At 47.1% G+C, this 15,892-nt stretch overlaps 1 protein-coding gene and 1 pseudogene across 6 annotated transcripts; both read left to right on the top strand.

Annotated features, from left to right (window-relative positions):
• The first annotated feature begins 687 nt into the window (after window positions 1-687).
• Window positions 688-14,411, top strand: MEFV (MEFV innate immunity regulator, pyrin). 6 transcript variants are annotated; one of them, XM_061152682.1, is made up of 9 exons: window positions 691-1,294; window positions 4,328-5,149; window positions 7,385-7,764; window positions 8,178-8,273; window positions 11,349-11,579; window positions 11,979-12,001; window positions 13,379-13,494; window positions 13,671-13,703; window positions 14,039-14,142. In XM_061152682.1, exons 1-9 carry the CDS (start codon window positions 1,018-1,020, stop codon window positions 14,068-14,070), a joined length of 2,010 nt encoding a protein of 669 aa, XP_061008665.1. In that variant the 5' UTR covers window positions 691-1,017; the 3' UTR covers window positions 14,071-14,142. The 6 variants fall into 6 exon arrangements, 4 of the variants coding, with proteins under 4 accessions (XP_061008663.1, XP_061008664.1, XP_061008666.1 ...); XR_009694391.1 differs by lacking the exon at window positions 14,039-14,142 and adding an exon at window positions 14,219-14,411 and having other exon boundaries at window positions 688-1,294; window positions 13,379-13,703; XM_061152681.1 differs by lacking the exon at window positions 14,039-14,142 and having other exon boundaries at window positions 689-1,294; window positions 13,671-13,803.
• LOC133063385 (pyrin-like) lies at window positions 14,173-14,785 on the top strand (annotated as a pseudogene).
• The last annotated feature ends 1,107 nt before the right edge of the window (window positions 14,786-15,892 follow it).

Genomic DNA, 15,892 nt, shown 5'->3' with positions numbered 1-15,892 from the left:
AGAGTATATAGTGTTCATTGTACTATGCTCTAACTTTTCTGTGGATTTGAAATTTTTCAAAAACAAAATTGAAGATATAAATCATTGTAGCAGGGAGAGCAGTTAAGAGAGGAAGAAGTCACTTCGCCCATACCACCTCCATTAGCTTCAGAGCCATGGCTCGGGCCCCACACTGGGCTGTGAGCCCTAAGGACACATTTGTCACCCTTGTTTCTCCAGCATCCTGGTCCAGAACATGTATTCAGTAACCGTATGTGTATGATGCCCTCCCTCCGGGGTCTGCTCCTAGGAAGTCATGGCAGAGTCAACACTGGGACAAACGAGTCAGGATGGTGGTCCCAGGCGTGGCCTTCCTAGGCCTTTATGTTGCTGGAAGAACAAGACAACTGGAACTACGTCCACAGGAGTGATCCCAGGGCTTTTCTCCTGGCGTGCCTCCAGACCTCACCTGTCTCCTCCGGCAGGGAAGGGCAGAGCTTGCAGGGCTCTATCTGCTGCTCCCCATCCTCCTGCCATTTGCTCCAGAGGGTCAATAAAACCCCAAGAGTCTGGAGGAGAGAAGCTGACCAGAGGGACTGACCCTCATCGTGATTCTCTCCAGCACGGGGATGCTGTTTCCCCCACTCCCACCTTCCTGGGAGGAAGGAGGGAAGCATCTGAGAGGCTTCCAAAGATCAAGAATCTGGAATCCAATCCCAGACCCTCCCTCAAAGACTAAGCTACCACTCCGAAGTGCAGCCTGGGTCAGCGAGAGCTGGCGTGCAGGACCACCATGTAGCTGACAAGGCATTGAGCCCTCCTACCTGGAAAAGCCTCTGATTCTTGGAGGAAGAGGACGCAAGCCAGCAATGACACAGTAACAGCCTTAGTCTCAGTTCCCACCAAAACACAGAGCATTTCCTGTGCCTTTTCCGTTATTTCACAAGCTGCATCTTCTATTCTCCGGGCACCAAGACAGACAGTAGTTTTTTCCCTCAGAAGCAGGACAACTGCCTCCAGTCTCTTCTGGTCAACACCATGGCCAGGACGCGGAGTGACCATCTCCTGTACTCCCTGGAAGAGCTTTTGCCCTATGACTTCGAGAAGTTCAAGTTCAAGCTGCAGAACACCAGCCTGGAGAAGGAGCACACCCGGATCCCCCGGGGCCAACTGCAGACAGCTGAGCCGGTGAAGCTGGCCTCTCTGCTGGTCAACCACTACGGGGAGGAGTACGCGGTGCAACTGACCCTGCAGGTCCTGAGGGCCATCAACCAGCACCTCCTGGCAGAGGAGCTTCACCGGGTGATCAGCCCAGGTAAGCAGCCCCAAGCACCCTCCTCTCTCAGTGCAGCTGCTGGCTGTTCGTGGAGTCGGGTGGAAGGTACAAGAGGGAACTTGTGTTCAGACCAGTGCATACTGACTTGGGGGTCAGGAGTCCCAGGTCTGCGACCACTCCTGTGACTTCTTCAGCCGATCAAGTTCTGTCCCCTTCTCTGGTCTTTGCAGCTGGAGCAAAGCTAAGGCTCCCAGTGGCTTTAAAAAAACAAACAAACCCAGGAGGCTGAGATTCTGATTATGAGGCCAGATCAGAAGAGGCAGGGGCTGGGTGCTTGCCAGTAGAGTTCTTCACTTCATTTGTCATTAACACCTACAGACGAGTATCTTCGGTCGAGCAAGAAACTAACCACTCCTATCAGCTGGGTTGATGGGTGATATTGTTATCTCTTTTCAGTTTTGAGTTCTCCTCTAACACATGTCACAAAAGTATTCTAAAATTCTCAAAAGGGCTTTCTCCTTCCTTCCTTCTCTTTCTTTCCCTCCTTATTTCTCTTTCATCTTTTCTTTCTTTCCTCTTTTCCTTCCTTCTTTGTCTACCCCTTTGCTGTCACTTTCTGATTTTATTACACTGTGATCAAAGAATGCGGTCTATCGGACTTCTGCTTTTCAAGTCTTTTTTTTTTTTTTTTTTTTTTGAGATTTGGTGGGGGCAGGGGCACTACTCTGGGACCAGTTTAAAAAACTATTCTTTGATGTCTAAAATTTTCTTCTATTTCTAGATTTTAAGAATATATCAGGAATGCTTTTCATGTCCTTCTATGAGGTAGAAGAGTTTACATAACAAAATTTCTCTGCTCTTTGAAAGCATGATAAAGCTAAACTGTAATCTGAACCTGGTATAATTTAATGAGGATAATTTTTAAATTAATTTTTTTGTATTTTTAAACTTGGTTATGAGCTTCTTCAGGGTTTTTCACCAGTTCCTGAGGCAGTTTTTGTAAAATATGTTTTCCTGGAAAGCCAACAACAAAGTGTTTTAAGCAATCTTAATTTTACTATGGGCTTTTTCAAACCAAAAATTAAGGTGCTAATTATAGGTTATTTTCTTTAGTAGTGGTTTTCAAATTGTATCCCAGGAAGACATTTCAGGGATTCTTTAGCAAGTTGGCAAATACTTGATTCAAAATTTATGAATTGTTTAACCTACAAAACTAACAAATTCATATTAAAATAAGTCATTAACCAAATTTTAAAATATTGGAGGCCATCAGTGTTGGGGTCCAGCCCCAGCGGGTCCAAGAATACCCAAGGGATGAGTGGCGTTGGCGAGGAAGAAGACAGACACACACAGAAGGTTGCGTAGAAGAGGTAGCCTTTTTTTAATTTTTAGGACAGCTCAGACTTTATAGACTCAACGTTACCTCCCCCTTAAGTCACCACATATTACATCAGATATTGGTTTCGTGCTCCTGTCAATATTTTTCTTTCCCATGTTTTTCCCATATATATATATATATATATATATAACATTTCTGATTACAGGGTTTATTCTTAAATGTCCTGTACATAGTCTTCTTGCCTCAATGGCCTAACATTTTCATTCTAACAAAACAATGTTCTACAAATTTCAGATATAGTGTAAATTCTTTGGACAATAAAACAATACATGGGAAGGGTCACAGTAACATGTTTGACATTTCTGAGAATAGTACCATGTGAAAACCCTGATATTTTTCTTTACCTGAAACCACAAAATCTGAATTTACAATGATTAACTATTAAACAGCAAAAACACCTCTAAAGCAGCAAAACACCTCTATTAATAGTGAGATAATGGCAGTGAAGCTGGTAAATATAAATCTTCTATTGAAATCCTATGTACCCCATTTTCTAATTCTACAAAAATACCCATAATATTCTATGTTGTTTAAAGAAAGGGAAACAATGGACAAATAGCAGCAAGGAAATAGCAATAATGAAAACCCTCTCAACCAAGGAGCAAGTAAACTAAAGCAGTATATCTACTTCTAAATCTAAATGCCTCTACTCTTTTCTATTCTAGAACATTATAATCTTTTAATGCAGCCAAACTATGCCTGTGGCCTTTTCTTCTTTAACTTGATGTTTATGGTCATGTCCTGAGCCAGAGCAATCATGAGCATTTCCAAAAAGGCTTGGACTTTTCCAGGGAGGCCTTATTACTATATATTATATTTCCAAAAATTAATAGAAAGCCCAAAAACAGTAAGACAGAAAGAGGAAAGATACATATCGGGCCCCCGGGACAACCCCGAGGGGAAGAGCTGCCTTGCAGGTTCCTCTCTCATCCCGTGACCTTGTCAAGGTCTGGGTACGTCCTGGTGATTCCCGAGAGAACATGTTGGGCTCCTGGGGCAGCCCCGTGTGAGGAAGACTGCCTTGCAGGTTCCTCTCTGTCCCGTGACCTTGTCACGGACTGGGCACATCCCGGCGGCTCCCGACACATCAGTGTGATAGTTCATGCTATACTTGAACTCCTTTTTATGGAGACCTTGAAATTCAGCCCTTTCTGTCATTTCTGTTTATGTAAATATTACCCTGAAATTTCCAGGCAAACTTGTTTTTTAAACTGTTTACACTGAACTGAATCAGTCAGGATTTTCATTTCATAAAACCAAAGTTATAGCAAAAAATTAGCTTCTAAAGTTTTAACTGTCCCCCTTGATTTCAAACTTTTGCGCCTATCTTGATTGACTGATAACTGAGTTTTGTAGATTTGTAAGTCACACACAAAAGTATACCAATTATTGTATACCAATAAACTAGAGTTTTCACTTATATGTTAAGAATTCTATGTAAAATCTTATGTTGGAAACAACTTCTCCTGCCTAAAAAAGTTTGAAAAGTACTACTTCAGAAATAAGACAGCAGATAATGAATATGATCTTATTTAATGCTAATTGACTGCCGTTGTCTAGAACGTCCTGAACTTCCCTAATTTCTGAGGGGGTTCTCTCTTCTCTCCCTTTCCCCAAATCTTGACTCTGAGCACTGGGCATTCCCATGCCTTTTCATCTCATTGTCTTTTCAGAGTGTTGGATACAAGAAAGTGACACAGACAGCTCAGCAACGTCAGGTTCCTCTGGGGAGATGAAGCCCAAGAGCCTAAAGACCTCAGATGGCCTGGAAGGTGACAAGCAGCGACAAAGTGCTGATGGGGCTGGCTGCCCACCCTCCAGCCAGCCTGAGGCTGGCAGGGGGCCCCAGAAGAAGCCTCTGGGCAAGCAGCGAGATCAGAAAGGCTCTGAGGGCCTGGAGGTGCAGGGCAAGCTGGGGGCCAGGACCACGACTCTGTCTTCCAAGAGAAGCCCCGTCCTCCCCAAGGTGCCACGGGAGAAGGAGAAAGGGAGCTATCCAGGTGTCAGGCTGCGGAGGAACGCCAGCTCTGCAGGAAGGCTCCAGGGACTCACCAGCGGGTCATTCGCTGGGTCCCCAGGAAGGAGAGAAACAAAGACATCAGAAGTATGTTTACCTTCAGGAAAGAAGCGACCCAAAAGTCTTGAATTTACCATTTCTCCAGAAGAGACAGGACCCCTCCATCCAGAAACTCTTCTGCTTCAGGAGAAGATGAACACTGAGAATCCAAGCTCAGCAACCACTGCCAGCGAAGTGGCCACTCTGAAAACAGGGCCAGCCGCGACTCTGGAGAAGGGCTCCAGGAATCCAGAGCATGCCACGACCCTGGAGGGGACAGCACTCAGGAATACACCTCTCAGTGTACCGCTGGCTGGAAAGACGAGGATTGGGGAGCATCTAGAACCCACAGCTCCTGCAGAGAGGAGTGGAACTGGGGCCCTGAAGGCCTCCAGTGTGCCCCATGAGCCGTCAGATCCAGAAGTCTCTCCGTCTGCAGGTAAGAAAGGACCTCAGAGTCCAGAAGACCTGGTATCCTTAGGAATGATGACTGCTGCAGGTTTTCCCCTGTGTGTGCAGAGTCAACTCTTTGTGGCCCTGTGGACTGTAGCTCGCCAGACTCCTCTGTCTATGGAATTCCCCGGACAAGAATACTGGAGTGGGTGACCATTTCCTACTCCAGGGCATCTTCCCAATCCAGGGATCAAATTTGTGTCTCTTTGTGTTTCCTGTGCTGACAGACAGATTCTTTGCCACTGCATCACCTGGGAAGATGCACAAGCCTGCTTTTATCTCTACTCTATCCATTTCACTGGACCCTTGGGTCCACCTTGAGGGCCTCAATCCTTTGAAAATCTGATTGTAGGCTCTGAATCCTAAAAAAAAGGCATATCTGCACATCTTCACAAAATGTTGCAGTGTTGCATACATTTCAGCTGGTTAGCTCTTAGACACTTCTGTAGAATCCGCAAGGGCTTCTGAACCTCAGGTTGCTCATCTGGGAAAGACTAGGTAAATACCACCTTTTTGTAATACTCCACGGCAGTATGTCAAGGGGCTGAGATTCTGCCAGTCTGCCTCTCTGAGCAGAGAGGAAGCTGGTGGCCAAAATCATAGGTCTCTTTTACTAAAGAGGCAGAATTTAGGATTATGATGGGTTGTAAATGACAGAAACACCAAAGTTAACAACTGAAACAAGATAGACACTTATTCCCCTTTCACAAAAATGACACACATAGTCTGGGATGAATGTGGTACCCTCTGGCTAGGAACCCCAGCTCCTGCTGCTTTTCTGCTCCACAGAGTTTGAAGCTCATGCTAGTATCCTCATTCCAGGCAACAGGACGGAGGGACAAAGGAGAATGGTATCACTTAGGGAAGGTTTTCAGAAGTTTCTAGATTCTGCCCATGATGCCTTTGTTTACATCCTCTTGGCCAGAATGTACAGACATAACTTCCGTGATAATGTGGGTTTTGTTCCAGACCACTGCAATAATGCAAATATTGCAGAAAGCCAGTCACAAGAAAGTTTGGTTTTCCAGTACATATGTTTACACTATATTGTAGTCTGTATCAAGTGTACAATTATGTCTAAAAAAACAATGAATATACCTTTTATTTTTGTCCTCACTGTGTGGCTTGTGGGATCTCCATTCCTCCACCAGGGACTGAACCTGGGCCATGTCAGTGAAAGGGTTGAATCTAATCACCAGACCACCAGGGAACATCCACACCTTAATTTAAAAATACTTTATTGCTAAAGAACGTTCACCATCATCTGGCAGCACAGGGATGTCACAAACCTTTATTTTGTAAAAAATGAAGTGTCCCAATAAAGGGAAGTGCAATGAAATGAGGTGTGTCTGGAGTCACATGACCACACCTAACTGCTAGGGAGACTGGGAAATGTAGTTTTGGGGGAGCAGGGGTGGGGAAGCAGTCATATGGACCGCAAACAATGTCATCATAAGGGAAGGGGCAACTCTCACTGGGGAGCTCGCAGTCTCACTTACAGATGTGATATGAGTTCCTGGGACCCTGAGAGAGGAGGAGGTGGCAGGGGACTCATGGATTGAGTGTGTTTCTATTTCCTCTTGTGTCTCCTGTTATTTCTGCTTTATGAAGCTGTGCTGGTCTTGGAGCAGAGCTGGTCATAGCTGTAGGTCATCAAAGTGGGTTACACCCTTCAGCCTTGTAAAGTTACTTCTTTACTTTCACATCATGTGTTCTGAATCTGTATGTGAGCAGTGGCTCATTCGTTCCTTCATTCAACACACACTTCCCAAATGTTTACCAGGTGCCAGGGGTTCTGCTAGGGTCTGTGGGTTCAGCCACAAGTGAGTAACCATCCCCTGGCAACTCTACTCAAGTTATGCACCCTCTCAGTGGTGGCACGTGGTAAAGCCAACACCAGTAGAATGTCTTCCCATCTTTACATCACCTGTGTCAGTGTATGTGCAGGAGAAAGGCATAGAATTTATAGCAAAATGCCTTTCTTTAGGATAAATGCCCGAGAATTCCAAGTCTCGGGACTGGCATGAGATCCAGGCCTTAGCCCTCAGTCCGAGTGTTCTCGCTGGAAGGAAGTTGGGGGAGGACAAGCTAGGAAAAGGCCTCAGTCTAACAGAGAACATTCACGTCCCAGGCACAGATTCCCGCTACGCTGATTTGCAGCATCCCCTGGAAGCACCTTGGGTTTGTCACTCAGGAGGTTTTTCCATTGCTGTGTCCTCAGGGAGGCTGCAGGACAAGGCTGTGTGTCCTCTCTGCCGTGCCCAGGAAGGAGACCCGGTTGGTGGCAGCTGTGTGCACATCTCCTGCAGCTGCTCTGCGGCTTCCAGGAACCCTGAGGCCTCACTCAGCCGCTCATCCAGCTGCCCCCGGTGCCAGGACTTGCTCCCAGGGAAGAGCCACGGAAGCCGTGAGTGGCAGGAGGGCCTGCAGATGGCCAGCCTGAACCCCAAGAACCTGCCACAGTGTGAGCGTCACATGAAGCAGGTGCAGCTGCTCTTCTGCGAGGACCATGGGGAGCTCATTTGCCTTATCTGCCGGCTGAGCCAGGAGCACCGGGGCCACCGGGTGCGCCCCATTGAGGAGGCTGCCCTGGAATACAAGGTGGGGCTTCCTGCATTGGGACCCTTCTCTGCTGGGTGCCTGAACACATCGGGGGGTTTCCCTGGAACGCTAGGCACTGGTGCATTAGGGAGCATCTGTGGGCTGTAAATGGCAAACACATACAAATTGAGCCAGCAAAGAGGGATGCTGCATGTAGCTCAGAGGTCTGTGGGAATCTAGCTTCAGGTATGGCTGAATCCAGGTGCTCACAAGAAATCTTTCTCACCACCTCGGCTCTGCTTCCTTTGGTGTGATGAGGTCATTTCTTCCTCTGGTTACCTCTCCCCATGCTCCTGGCTGCAGCACCCTCAGCTTTATTCCCTGTAGCAAATTTTCCCATCTAGGGTTGGCACCAACTAAAGATGGCAGGGGCCAAGTTTGAGCTTCAACAAGTGTTGTTTTTTTTTCCCCAGGAGCAAATTCAGAAGCAGTTGGAACATCTGAAGGAGTTGAGAAAATCTGGAGAGGAGCAGATATCTCAGGGGGATAAGAAAACAGTGAACTCCCTGGTAAGGTTAGGGGTGGTCTGTGGCCTGTCATTGACTGGGTTCACCCTGTAGAAGGAAGCAGAGAACCCAGAGTGAGCAGGGGTCCCTCAAGTCCTGTACTAGCTCACAGGGAAACAGAGCTGATCACCTATTTAGAGTCACCTGCTCCTGGGGGGGCAGGGAATAACAGGTGTCCAGAGATGAGCTTGTCCCTGGGGATGGAGTCCACCTCCAGCAAGAAGGGGTATCTCCCAGGACCCAGTCACACTTTCTTAGACTCACCACAAAATGGTTTAGAGAAATGGATGCTGTAAGTGAGGAATGGGATTGAGGAAAGGGGAGGAGAGACTTTCTAAATACTGCTCCGAGTTGTTTTTATAATTGCTGTTATCATTTTTTTTTTTTTTTACAAAAGCCATATTTATTTGTAAAATTCAAATGGTTAAAGTGAACATTTCCTTTTAAAACTGTGGTTCTGCAACACTGCAGATTCCAATAAGTACCACTTAGTAGCCTTCCTGTTAAGGTGTTGTCCAGACTCTTGGATGCTTTAGTTGCTTCTGTTTTCCCTTCGTGCGAAGGTGCCTAACTAACCCACAGAGCCTTGATGATTTGTCTGATGCATTTCTGTTGGTTGGATTTCATCTCCCTGAGTTCCAAACTTGTCAGGACCCACCACACGGCAGTGAGAAACAGGCAAAGATAACAAAGGGCAGGATGAGAGGGAGGCAGGTGGCAGCTGTCCAGGTGTCTGACTTTTGGGAAACTGCTGAATGGTAGTCAAATGAAAACCCTTTCCTATAACCCCAGGCGGCTTGAACTTGTGGATGAAGCAGAGGTCAGGGGTGCTCCAGGTGGGGCAGAGGACGGTGAGGCAGGAGCCTGGGCTGCTCAGGGAAACCCAGGGAGACAAAAGTGTCCAGCCTTCCCTTCAGACGCAGTGACATAGGCCCTTATGGAAAGGAATGCTGTTTCCAGGCCTTCACCTCCTCCTCCTTTTTCAAATAATGAAAAAAAAATTTTTAATCATAGGAAAGAGGGTAGGGAAAGCTCCTTTTTACAGCAGAAAGCCAGCTAAAACAAATACAGAATAATAATTGAATTAGAAGATTTCCACTATACAGTTGACACTGACAGGGATCAGCAACAGAAGCTAAAATTTTTGGGGAAAAAATGGCAGAGAACAGCGTACTTACACACTCTCAAATACCACTCCCCAAATTACTTAATAATTATAAAGGAAATAATATATATTTACAGTAGTGACTGGTAGACCCCTCCTTAACCAATTACCAACTCTAGAATCCCTATACTGATGATGGCAAACTGGTTAGTCTTTGCCTCCCAATGGGATGGTCTAGAAAGAGCACGGCCTTAGGTCTATGGCACTCTCACCCCCCACCCCATGTTTCTCCTGAATTTAATCATGAGCAAAATTATCAGAGAATTTTAGAATATAGGCCATTGAACAGGATGGTTGACCTGTCCTCTTAAAAAAAAAAGGAAAGTCCACATTACTGCTATCAACAACAAAAAGTGTCCCAGATTCCATGTTTAGGAACATCACATTGGAAGCCTGAGACTGGCCACGTCTCAAGTTAGACACATGTGGGAGTATCTACACCCACATGTTTAGTGCTTAGTTGCTTAGTCGTGTCTGACTCTGCAACCCCTGGGATTGTAGCCCGCCAGGCTCCTCTATCCATGGGGATTCTCCAGGCAAGAATACTGGAGTGGGTTGCCATGCCCTCCTCCAGGGGATCTTCCTAATCCAGGGAACAAACCCAGGTCTCCCGTACTGCAGACAGATTCTCTACCGTCTGAGGCACCAGAGAAGCCCATCTACGCCACAGAAACAGCAAATGCCACAACCCAGTCTTGGTTTTTTGTTGATAGTCTAGACTTAGACAGTGAGTGATGAGGAAAGTGACTTGTGCAGACCAGAGGCACGGGTGTGTGTCTGCGGTGCTGTGCTGTAAAGACCGGGAGAACACTCTTCCGCATTCAAAACCCAGCATGTGACTCAGCAGAGGCTGCTGACGTTACAGGGGAAGGTGTGAGGTTCCGCACACATCGAGTTCATAGTCTTACTCCTTTTTTCTCTTTTGTTTTTTAGTTTTATTGAAGTTTAATTGATTTACAATATTGTGTTAATTTCTGCATAGCTAAGTGATTCAGTTATACATACATGTATATATTCTTTTTCATATTCTTTTCAGTCGTGGTTTATTACAGGATATTGAATATAGTTCCCTGTGCTATAAAGTTGGACCTTGTTGTTTATCCATGCTAAATGTAATAGCTTGCATCTACTAACCCCAAACTCCCAGTCCATCCCTCCTCTTTCCCTCTTCTCCTTGGTAATCCCAAGTCTGTTCTCTACGTCTGTGAGTCTGTTTTGTATGTGCGTGCTCAGTTGTGTCCAACTCTTTGCAACTCCAGGGACTGCAGCCCACCAGGTTCCTCTGTCCATGGGAATTTCCAGGCAAGAATACTGGAGTGGGTTGCCATTTCCTACTCCACATAGTCTTACTCCTTAATTACAGAAAAATACCAGGCAGTGTTAGAACCACTATCATATGTCAACTAGGGGACCACAGGTGGCAGGGGAACAGGGGCCAAGCAAACATCCACAAAGCGTCCTGGGAGGCCCTGGGCTGTTTGGAATTTACACCAGAGTTCTCTTCGTTGTGTCTAGCAGTTTAGCTAATAAATGAATGTGCCCATATTAAAATCAACAACAAAAGGTGCAGAGACATTTTTGGTTCAAAAGAACTTAAGAGATTTAGTCCTGTCCTTTTGAGCCAAAAATGAGATTTCTTCTGTACAGTCTATGTGAAGGGTCCTCTCCCTCCTTGGATGAAGGAAAGTTACCCTAGAGCAACTTCAAGTGTCCACCGCAACTTTCTAGTGATGAGAAAGTCATGGGTGGCCAGTGTGCAAGAGTACTGGAAGTCAAGTTCACTTGCATCCAAATAGATGGACTGACTTGCCCCAATTCAGGGGGAGGAGAGGGGACTCTCCCTTTGGAAGGTGGGCTCCTGGGTACTCCCTGAGTGCACAGGCCCCTAAACCTCCCTGACTTCTGTTCCCCAGAAACAAGCTGAAACCCAGAAGCAGAGAATCCAGTGCCAGTTGGAGCAGCTGTGCCAGTTTTTAGAGCAGCAGGAGCGGCTCTTTGTGGCCTGGCTAGAGGAACTGGGCCAGACCATCGGCCAGGTTAGGGAGACGTACGGCACCCGAGGGACGAGAGACATTGCCGTTCTCGACAAGCTGATTGGGGAGCTGGAGGCCAAGCAGTGCCAGCCAGAGTGGGAGTTTATGAAGGTGAGCGTGTCTGGACCTGGCCTTCCTCTGTCCACTGTGCCCAGCAGGATGACAGGGGCTCCCAGTACTGCCATCTGCTCTCCCCAACCCAGTGGTGAGGCCCTTGGGGCTGGGGTGGGACTTGTCCTTGGTGATCCATAATGCCTCTTGTGCCCAGGCTTCTGCAATGCAGTATCAGGAACCCATGGTGGCCTAGAATCTAGGGGATCCCCTGGCATCTCCCACATGTCAGCAGACTTTGGGTACGGTTATGGGCAGGCCCCAGCTGAGTTGCCACCTTGCTGATTAGAACTGGGGGGAGGGGCCCTGTTTTTGCTGACACTCTGGGGCAGGGAGGCCAGGAGTCATCATAGCCCTTACAACACTGGTGATGGAGAACTTCCCTCTTTTCTCTCCTAGGACATTGGAGTCACCTTGCACAGGTACCAAGAGGTCCCCTGATGATCCCTTGGTGAGGGGGTCCTGCAGGCAGCATCTGGGGAGGCAGCCCTAGGAGGGAGATGCTCCCAACCCAGGGATGTGCCTTCTCCCATCTCCTGCAGCTTCCAAAGGCCTTTCTGGATTTGTGTAGGGAGAATGGGAGCATGATTAGGAGGGGAGTGCGGGACTGAAGACGGAACCCAATGAACACGCCTGTCGCGTGGTGGTGGCTTCCTAGGAAACCTCCCCTAACAGCCCGTGTCCTGTGCAATTCACCTTGTGAAAACTGTTCCTGCAGGACTGCCTGCTTGCAGGCACAGGGAGAGAGGCACTTTCCAGAAGTGGATCTGCTAATCCCCGCAGGCAGCGGTGGAGGGGGTGGGCAAGAGAAGGGGAAGGGAAGGGGAAGGAGGCTGGAACCTACAATCATCCAGGGGAACTTTACGAGATCCTGAAGTTCAGGCCCCGGCTGACAAATTAAATCTGAATCTTCAGGGGTAACCCAAGCATTAATTTTTTGAAGAATTTTTTTTGGTGGTAAAATACATGTAACACAAAATTTGCCATTTTAAGCATTTAAAAATGTACAGTTCAGTGAGTACCTTCATATCATTGTACATCACAGTACTGAACATCACCATGATCCAACCCTAGAACTCTCTCATCTTCCCAAACGGAAACTCCGTACTATTATACAACTTCCCAATCTCCCCTCCCCCAACCCCTGGCAACCACCATTTTACTGTCTTTATGTATTCCACTACTCTAGCTACATCATGTAAGTGGAATTATGCAATATTTGTGTTTTTGTGTCTGATTTATCTCACTTAGCATATCTTCAAGCTTCATTCATGTTGTAGAATGTGCCAGAATTCCATTCCTTTTTTTTTTTAAACATTTATTTTATGGCTGGGCTGCACCCTAGATCTTAGTTCCCCAATCAGGAATCAAACCTGTGGCCCCTGCAGTGGAGTCTTAACAAGTGAATCAACCAGGGAAACCCCCCATTCCTTGTTTTAACTTTGGCTGCGCTGGGTGCTTCTTGTGTGAGTTTAATTGCCCTGCAGCATGCAGGACCTTAGTCCCCCAACCAGGGATCAAGCCTCACCCTCTCCACTGGAAGCTCAGAGTGTTAACCACTGGACCGCCAGGAAAGTCCCCTGGTGTCTGTGGTTTTTGAAACTCCCCTGGAGAGCACACTCCATGGCCAGCGTTGAGGACCAGTGTTTAGAACTTGAAGCCCAGGAAGGAAGTTTTCTTTGTGAAGTGGGTCTGGGGTGGGTGTGCCTGGTGGAAGCTGCACCTCCCTTTCAGTTCATGAGACCTTGGGCCACCCCCATGCTCCAGCCCTCTTTTGCCAATGGTCTTTTTGTCCCTAGGGCCAAGATGGTGACTGTCCCTGAGCTGTGGGCCACGCCACCAGAGGTGAAAGAGAAGATCCACCTGCTCTACCAGAAATCAGAGTTTGTTGAGAAGCGCATGAAGCACTTCTTGGGTAGGTGGGCTTGCGGGAGAATGGGAGGAGCCCCCTCACCTGCCCTCAGGAGCCGTGTAGCCTGGGCCCCCTGGCATTTCTTCTCCATCTCTCTTGTCCTTTCTGTTTTGCCTTCAGCCTCTCCCAGATCTGTCCCCATCTGGGGAACCTAACTTGAACTCCTTCTCTCCTTTTAGAGACCCTGCGCTCAGAAGTGGAAATGTTCAATGGTGAGTATGGTGGTGGTAGTTTGTGCTGGCCAGGGGTCCCTTGTGATTTCTAGGCATTATTTAGAAGAGAAAAAAAAAACACCTGTAACAAAGGTGGGAGAAAAGTCATGACAAGTCCTCATAGTCTCTGAGCCAGGGTCACTGCCAGATCACAGAATATCCAAGGCTGGCTTGGGTGCCAGGGAGGAACAGGGGCCTACGAAATCAGAGGAAGCTGGGCAGGTCCTGAGCAGGGAGGAGGGCTCCTTGTCTTACCTTGTTGTGGGGACCAGGGTGGATGTAGTCCCTCTGACTGGGGATGCTCAGCATTGCCCCTATCTCCTTTTTCTCTGTAGTTGCAGAACTGATTGGTGGTCAGGCACCCTGAGGCGAGTAGCCTTGGCCTGCCGGGTCCCTGCTCGGTCCCCCAGTGCGATCCCGAAGAACAACCCTGTCCACGTTTCCTGGATGTGGGGAAAACCCTGTGGGGATGTTGTCCATGGACCTGAAGTCAGGAATTCTAATTCTCTCTGCAGTTAATGTGATTCTGGAAGCAGAAACTATCCACTCCAACCTCATCTTTCATCTTCTCTGATGACGTGAAGAGAGTGAGCCTTGGAGAAAAAAAGTGGGACCATCTGCCTGCTAGTCCAGGAAGATTCTATAGCTGAATCGTGGTGCTGGGCTCTCTAAGCCTGCTCTCTAGCCACCATGACTGAGAAGTGAAGGTGGGAGACAAGCCAGGATGGGTCCTGGGCGTTTGCAAGGCAGCCACGAGCAGCAAGGAGAACATGACTCTGTCACCAGAGAATGGGCATTTGGTAGAAACAATGAGGCAGTAAAATGAATGCCAGGCGTGCACCTTTCTCCAGATCCAGATGGAGGAGCCCTGCTGGCATGGGGTTATCTCCCTGGACTACAAGACGGGGACATCTCCTTTTACAAAGTGACAGCCAAATCCCACATCCCTCACAGCCACTGGCTACTTTCCCCTGGGGACCCTTCAACCTATCCTTAGCCCCAGGACACATGATGGAGACAAGAACATGGATCCTCTGACCATCTGTCTAGTGGGGGCGGCCACGGCCTCCCTGAATACCTGACACTTTGCATCTCCCTTCAGGCTCCTGGTCTTGAATCTTGAATCCATACACCTGACAGTCATTACTGGGTTCCAGTGCTGTGGGGAATACAATCAATAAAAAAATAGTCCCCGTGCCCAAGGAGTTTACGGGACAGAAGCAGAAGTAGGCTGGGTCACAAATACTGGTAAACCAAGGGTAAAGAGAACACACATACAGATGATACAAGGCTTTCAGAGTACATCGCTGTTGCTTAATAAATCCTTGTTAAGAATTAGCACCTAAGATGCTCCTGAGACAGAACCTACCCTCATTTTCCCTCAGAACCCTTGGCAAGGATGTGTTCCTTCATTCTACCTACCCCTGTCTTGAGACTTAGGAAGCCTGAAGAAAAACAAGCAGATTGGATCATTACAAATCACTTTTGTACTTGGATTAATGAACTGTGACTGGACCTCATAAATAAATCACTTAGAAAATGTAGTTGTAATTGCATTTGTTGTCACTCAGTTGATTACTGTGAGATGCTGTTTGCATACAGAAGACCATGAAGGAGATGGGGCTGCTGTTACTATTCTTCCTGAGCTCTACTGGCAAATCTGTAGGTCTGTGGAATGTTAGGTTCTAGTTCATTCTCCATTTAAAGAGACATAAATAAATAAAGAGACATAAAGAGAGAGGGGGAAGGAGAGGGACAGACTTGGAGTTTAGGGATAGTAGATGCAAACTATTATGTTGAGAATGAATAAACAACAAGGTCCTACTGTATAGCACAGGGAAATATATCCAGTCTCCTGGGATAGACCAAATGAAAAGGAATAAAAAAAAAGAATGTCTGTATGTGTATAACCGAGTCACACTGCTGTATGGCAGAGATTAGCGCAACATTGTAAATCAACTATACTTCAAAAGAAAAAAATTAACACACCCAAAGAATAAAATGACATATAAAGAGGGATGTAAGAAAAAACAAGGATCAAATGAAGATTGAACCACAAACTTCTACTACTCCAACTTCTCTTCCCATCTTCACAGTGGAGCCTAGATTCTCTGTGGTTGTGACCAGAGCACAAAACACATGCTTTCCTTTCTTCATGGAGCTTTGTTCTACATGCATAATCAACATGC

The sequence above is a fragment of the Dama dama genome, chromosome 10 (genome assembly GCF_033118175.1).
Source record: "Dama dama isolate Ldn47 chromosome 10, ASM3311817v1, whole genome shotgun sequence".
Lineage (NCBI taxonomy): Eukaryota > Metazoa > Chordata > Mammalia > Artiodactyla > Cervidae > Dama > Dama dama.
Note: the sequence above shows the minus strand (reverse complement) of the source record. Positions and strands in the feature narration are given on the sequence as shown.

What these genes read in the sequence shown, in the direction of transcription:
- MEFV (XM_061152680.1), top strand. Translation starts at nt 1,018, where the DNA reads ATGGCCAGGACGCGGAGTGACCATCTCCTGTACTCCCTGGAAGAGCTT. An exon ending in TCACCGGGTGATCAGCCCAG is followed by an intron (nt 1,295 to 4,327) that starts GTAAGCAGCCCC and finishes TTGTCTTTTCAG; the next exon opens with AGTGTTGGATACAAGAAAGT. An exon ending in CAGAGTGGGAGTTTATGAAG is followed by an intron (nt 11,580 to 11,978) that starts GTGAGCGTGTCT and finishes TTTCTCTCCTAG; the next exon opens with GACATTGGAGTCACCTTGCA.